Here is a 7,028-nt window from a genome sequence, read left to right on the forward strand (position 1 = left end):
GGACCGAATTTTTCGATCTTTCACCTTTGACCAGAACCGAATTTCTCAATCTCAGTCTTTTCAGTCTCGTTCTTGGTCCCGATCTTGATCTATTCGGTTATTCAGTTCGGTCTGTTTGTGCTCAGGCCTAGCGGCAATGAGAAGATCAGGTCGAGACAACTTGCCACCGCCGGAGACATAGGTGATGATAGCATGAGGATTGGCCACCGAGTAACAAAGTTTTTTTTATTACACCGCTTCCTTTTTATCTACCATCTTACACCAAAATTTGATTTAGTACACCAAAATTTGATTTAATAAATACCAAGAGTTGATTTTAAGTTGTTTTCATATATTACTTTGATATTTTCTCTCGTTCTCTTTTTTCTCTACATCAATAAATTTACTTAAATTTATTTATGTAACGATTAAATTAGTAGAAATTGCTTCATGATTATAAGTAAACGGGGGACCAAGAGTCCAAGAGCTCCCAAGTTGTGTGGGCTTCATGGCCCCACCACCCATGCTTATCGCGATATAAAATGCAAGCAATAGTGCCACTCCGCTCCGATCAGTCAGAGTCAGACCACGCGCAAATTTCACAGCTTTGCCAAGCTCCTTCGTCACAAACTCGCCATGGGTTCGCACGGCGACAACGGCGGCGGCGCTCACGTGCTCCTCCTGCCGTACCCAAGCCAGGGCCACGTCCACCCGATGCTCCAGTTCGCCAAGCGCCTCGCCTTCCACGGCATGCGCCCCACGCTCGCCATCACCCGCCACATCCTCGCCACCTGCGCGCCGCCCGACGGCGCCAGGGCGGTCCGCTTCGCCGCCGTCTCGGACGGCTGCGACGCCGCGGGGTTCGCCGAGTGTGACGGCGTAACGTCCTACCTGTCCCGCCTGGAGAAGGCCGGGGCGGAGACGCTGGGCGAGCTCCTCCGCGGCGAGGCCGCCGGGGGCCGGCCCGTGCGCGTGCTCGTCTACGACGCGTTCCTCCCGTGGGCGCGCGCCGTCGCGCGCCGCCACGGCGCCTCCGCCGCGGCGTTCTTCACGCAGCCGTGCGCCGTGAACGTGGTGTACGGCCACGCGTGGTGCGGCCGGGTGGGCGTCCCCGTGGAGGACGGCGCCACCGTGGCGCTGCCCGGGCTGCCGGCGCTGGAGCCGGAGGGCTTGCCGTGGTTCCTCATGGTCGGCCCCGGCCCGTACCCGGCCTACTTCGATCTGGTGATGAAGCAGTTCGACGGGCTGGAGATCGCCGACGACGTGCTCGTCAACTCCTTCTACGAGCTGGAACCCGAGGTGAGCTAGCTAGTAACAGTGCTTCCTCCGTTCCCAGTTGATTTTTTTTATAAGAATGCGAAAATACATGTTACGACGAGTGATAGGTTGGTTTTTAAGGAAAAAAAATCAAACGGTATATTTAGAAATAAAAAAAATTTATAAATATATATATATATACTCTTAATAGTCTAAAATCAAGACTTGAAAAATAAATTAGGGTGAAAAACCTCAAAACTAATTAAAATTCAAAATTGAGATTATAAACGTAACCAAATGCAAAAAAGATGATGATGCGCATATTTGAATTTTGACAATAAATCTAATTGCAATATTGTAAATGATAATTTTATAAGTTTTTATTACCTAATTTTAATACGAGACAAATAATTAAATATGTATAAAAGTTTAATCATTTATTAAAATATCGAGAGAGCAGAGGGAGACTCTATCAACTATCAAGTGACATCAGCACAGTTCCCTAGTGGTGATCATGCCACTCTTTTCTTTCCTTTACACAAGACGCACACACGTACACATATGTCAAACTACAATTACACACATTAAAAACGCTACAATTACACACATTAAAATCTTTCAGATCCGATATTTTGATTGCAGAAGATTCATCAACGGTGGTAGATTTTTATATTAAAAAAAGTGGTAGTGTCCATTAAAGATTTAAAATTTAAGTTATTTTATGATATTTGTTCCCATGTACAAGGAGGCAGTAGGCGTTTGAAACCGATCCATATCCTCAGAAAATCAGGCTGGTCCTGCTCGGATATCATATTAATAGATCAATAATATGTTACTCTCGACGATGTAGACATGTATAGTTGCTCCAAATTTTGTCAACAAAACTTACTATTGCTTGTGTGTACCTGTCAGCGACAGAGACCGGAGATGCAATCCATTTCAAGTATCTTAGAGAAAATGAGTAAACTACGTCATGGTACAAAATTTAATTAATAGATGCCCAACGTTTTATTGCAAAAACTTGAAAAGCGAGTGATTTAGTCAATAACTTTACGTAATGAGTGCAGAGTGCGTTACCACCGGGGTTCAAAATTTCAATTCCGCCATTATATCGAGGGTAGTTTGAAAAAAAATGCTAATATCGCCCAAAAAAAAATCTGGAAATTTTGTTGAAATAGTTAATTTCCTATGGAGGGACCGAAATACCCGAAATTTGGACTAAAATTTTGCACCACACATCAACTTTACTATTTCTTTTACATATGTTCTCCTTTCCATTGTTTATCTTGTCAAATAGCTGCCGTATATAGCCATCTGCTAATGAAGTCATTTAGGTTTTAGCCGGAAGAAAGCCAATTCATTTTGGTTGAACAGATGTTAAAAAAAAATGGTAGTGCAAACTGAAGTACGATACTTCTTGAATATAGTGCACGTTAATATTATTATGAGTTTTGAACTAACTAGTATTCCATTAACACGTTCATGTGTGTTACCAATATGTTACCATGGGTCCTGCGGTGCGGTATTAGGAGTATGATAGGAAAGTATGATGACTCCGTTTTTATTTTAGTAAAGATAAATATGAATATTCCTATTAATTTTTGGGTTTTAGAAATAACACATGATAATCAATGGTGAAAAAAACCTATGTTTAACGCTCTTGTTAATGAAAATTGCACCTACCCGCTCAAGTTGTTGCGTCAAAAAAACTCGATTCAAAGTACTTTTATGATAATTTGTACCCATCCATCGTCAAGTTCTTGTATAATAGTTGTATAAGTTAGTCTAAAGAATTTAGAGATGCCGGCTTGGCTGCTTTCTTTCGCGTGTTGATGATGCGTCCGGCTGTGTGCATGGGTGGTGAGCACAGGAGGCGGCGTACATGGCGTCCGCGTGGCGCGCCAAGACGATCGGCCCGACGGTGCCGGCCGCCTACCTCGGCGACGGCCGCATGCCGGACGACACCAAGTACGGCTTCCACCTGTTCGACCTCACCACGGCGCCGTGCATGGCGTGGCTGGACGCGCACCCGCCGCGCTCCGTGGTGTTCGTCTCCTTCGGCAGCCTCTCCAACCTCGACCCCGCCGAGATGCGGGAGGTCGCGCTCGGCCTCCTCGACGCCGGCAGGCCGTTCCTCTGGGTGGTCCGGTCGTCGGAGTCCCACAAGCTGCCCGCCGGCTACGACGCCGCCTGCGCCGCGGCGCACGGGCTGGTGGTGTCCTGGTGCCCGCAGCTGGAGGTGCTGGCGCACGCCGCCGTCGGGTGCTTCCTGACGCACTGCGGCTGGAACTCGACGGCGGAGGCGCTGGTCGCCGGGGTGCCGATGGTGGCGCTGCCGCAGTGGACGGACCAGCCGATGAACGCCAAGTACGTGGAGTCCGTGTGGCGGGCCGGCGTCCGCGTGCGCCCGGCCGCCGCCGAGGGGCTCGCGCGGAGGGAGGAGGTGGCCGGCGGGATCGAGGAGGTGATGCGCGGCGAGAGGAGCGGCGAGTACCGGAGGAACGCCGCCGGGTGGATGGAGAAGGCGAGGGCGGCGAGCCGGGAAGGCGGGAGCTCGGACCGGAACATCGCCGAGTTCGTGGCCAAGTACGCGGCCAAGTGCAAGTGACGTGGCCGACAGCTTGTCACACGTGTTTGAATATGCGCACGTGGCGAACCATTCATGACAGGGACATGGATGGGATCTGCACTTGCTTTCTGTCCAGATTAGTAATTTTATGATGGGTTAATGCCTATCCTATATAGTTAAATTTTAAAATAAAGGGAGTAGCATATATACTATTTATCAGTATCAGAATATATGTATTTCTACCTAAAAATCTAGACACATTATCCTTATATTATAAGATATTTTGGTTATTTTTAAATTCATATGGATGATAATAATCTAGACATAAAACAATATAGATTGATTCATGGATAAATATAGATAAATCCAAAGCATCTGATAATATGGAATATGAAACCGAGAGAGGAGGCTATATCTAGAAAAGTAGATGAGAATAACTAAATTGGCTAAAAGGAGTAATAGTATTTGCTGCATAAATATGTATTTTAATTGAATAAATTGTCGGTAAAACACTATTCGATTGGTTTGTAACTGCCATTTGAGTTCACTTTCTAGTGAGACTGGTAAAAAAAAAAACTTTGCTGGTTTCATAGCTATCAAAATGTTCAGCATAGATGTTCTATGAGAAAAATGATGAAGACGCAATATGGGCTGGGTTGCCATTCCGTCAGGCAATTTGGTGGGTTGGGCTTGCGCGAATGTGGGCCATGAGGATAAAGCAAGGGAGAGAGATGGGCTGGAATTTGCTAATTGGGCCATGTGTGTTACAAACGGAACTGTGTCAACTGGGCCAGATGAATACCTGAAAAGAATATATGCAACTGCGTCACTGCTTATTCCGTACAAAAATAAATTGATTCTTGGGTTTAAATTGTATTCTAAAATAAATTAATTTCTACCATCTAATCAATCCTCGGTTCAAAAGTCAAGCAATTTTGTTCATACAGTGCCCTCATTTATCTATCTAATTATATTATTTTCTATTAATGAGAGGCAATTTGTTTTGGAACTATCTAAATATCACCAACAAATTTTCCCCTTAAAATCACACTAATTTAACTACAACATAATTATATAACTAGCATGCAATTACATAATTATATAATTAGCATGCAATTACATATGTAAGTAGTATATAACTAGCATGTGAGTCTCGTACAAGTAAAGAAAATCCAGACTAGTGTTAGTTACATTGAAATTTTACATTGCAACGATATATTAGTTATATTATAATTATAATAATCATATCATAATTACAATCATATTATTTCATTAAAAAGTCACACAACATATTTATAGCAAAACCGATTGTTTTTTACTCTTGCTGCTAATATTTTTGTAGGATACAAGCATTTCATTTATTTTAGGAGATATGAGTAAGGTGCACCAGTAAATATGAACTCTCATATTTTTAATCTTCCGTTCAGGCACGAATGCAGGACCTTACAGTTTGATGCTACTGTTGATATACATTATTGGCACTCAACCGACACCCAACATATCTTAGGCGTTCCTAATTTTTTTTTCAAAAACATCACATCGAATTTTTGGACACCTAAATAAAGCATTAAACATACATGAACCAAAAACTAATTACACAGTTATGGAAGAAATCTTGAGACGAATCTTTTGAGCCTAATTAGCTCATGATTAGCCATAAGTGTTATAGTAACCAACCTATGCTAATGACGGATTAATTAGGCTCAAAAGATTCGTCTCGCGGTTTCTAGGCTAGCCGTGAAATTCGTTTTTTCATTCGTGTCCAAAAACCTCTTCCGACATCCGATCAAACATTTGACATGACACTTCTCCCAAAAAATTTCTCGATCTAAACACCACCTTAGCTACTTGATTCTGCTTCCAATATTCTAATAGTTTCGATACTATACACGTTGGCATTACTGTTTTTGGATGCCATAATAGTTTACTTCAATCCGAAACAATTTCAGTATTTTTCCGATCCACTCGGACATTATTGATGGTGATCATTTGGAATTTCAACAAAAATACAAAACAAAGTATTTGCAAATGAAAAATAATTTTAAATAAAACTTTTACATATATGTTCTTAACGATAAAAAGCAAAATGTCAGTAAAATATGGTAAGAAAACCTCCTAATCAATGTTAAATTTAAGCCGTTAATTTAAAATTTAACTTATACATATAAGCATAAGTAAAAAAATAATTTAAGTGTCGCCCCAATATTTAGTGCTTCCTGCAAGGAATATGCGTCGTAGCTGACAACACCCGGCAGTAAAATGCTTTCGTCATTGCTGATTTATGGTGAGTGACGACATTATCGACATATGATATGCAGTATCATCTTAACAACTGTAACTCAGAAGTGACTAATACAAAACGTCGTAACGTATGATCTTTCGTATTATTCAAAAAATTTAGTACAAATATAAAATATGACAAGTTGTGTTTAAAGTTTTTTATAATAAAATAAGTCACAAGCAAAATAAATAATATTTTCATAATTTTTTAAATAAGACAAATAGTCAAACATTATAAACAAAAAATAGAACATCTTACGTTATAAAACGAAGGTAGTATTTCAATATACATCCCATAGACATTGGCGGCACACTCGCATAGTATGCAGTAAGCAGTAATGCAGTACGCCGCTTTGTGTGCAAAGCAAATTTTCAAGAACGGTCGACTTAGTAAGATCATCTTAGAAAATATAATCATTTCTAGACATACTTTAAATCGATTGAGTGTGGAAATGATTTACACATATAGTAATTAAGTCCACTATAATGGAAATGTCATATTTTTGTAGGCCTTTCATATAGGTGGATAATTGGCTCCATCGTCTCAACAGATATATTTTAGTTAGTTGTTACTGTCTTCATTTTAAAACAATTGACCATTTCGGTTAAAACTTTTGTCCCAAAATAAATAACTGTTTTATTAATACTTAAAAAGAGAGAAACTAGGTTAAATAGTGGCATGCACAATTATTACACATGTTTCTATCACTTATTTTGGATCATAGGAAATATTTACTAGTGACAGTAAGACCGCGTGCAACTTTAATTATGGATTTTGGGTTTCACGGACACATTTCCTAGCTTATAAATAACAAGTAGTGTGTGGGATGGCAAATCGACCACTGGCCGGCAGAAACTTGTTGGATAGATGAGACATAACTTGGAGACGAAGATGATTGTCATGTACTCTGTTCGTTCTCTGTTCGTTCTGAAATGTACTATT

General features: G+C 41.3%; 1 protein-coding gene across 1 annotated transcript; it reads left to right on the forward strand.

Annotated features, from left to right (window-relative positions):
- Positions 1-563: 563 nt before the first annotated feature.
- Positions 564-4,050, forward strand: LOC102701939 (UDP-glucosyltransferase UGT13248-like). The gene is made up of 2 exons (XM_040527507.1): positions 564-1,278; positions 3,107-4,050. The coding sequence occupies exons 1-2, from the start codon at positions 616-618 to the stop codon at positions 3,842-3,844; spliced, it is 1,401 nt and encodes a 466-aa protein (XP_040383441.1). The 5' UTR covers positions 564-615; the 3' UTR covers positions 3,845-4,050.
- The last annotated feature ends 2,978 nt before the right edge of the window (positions 4,051-7,028 follow it).

This window comes from Oryza brachyantha, chromosome 9 (assembly GCF_000231095.2).
Source record: "Oryza brachyantha chromosome 9, ObraRS2, whole genome shotgun sequence".
Lineage (NCBI taxonomy): Eukaryota > Viridiplantae > Streptophyta > Magnoliopsida > Poales > Poaceae > Oryza > Oryza brachyantha.

Bases quoted from the DNA above. Each gene is read 5' to 3' on its own strand.
- LOC102701939 (XM_040527507.1), top strand. From the start codon at position 616: ATGGGTTCGCACGGCGACAACGGCGGCGGCGCTCACGTGCTCCTCCTG. The intron at 1,279-3,106 runs GTGAGCTAGCTA...TGGTGAGCACAG, and splicing joins TCTACGAGCTGGAACCCGAG to GAGGCGGCGTACATGGCGTC.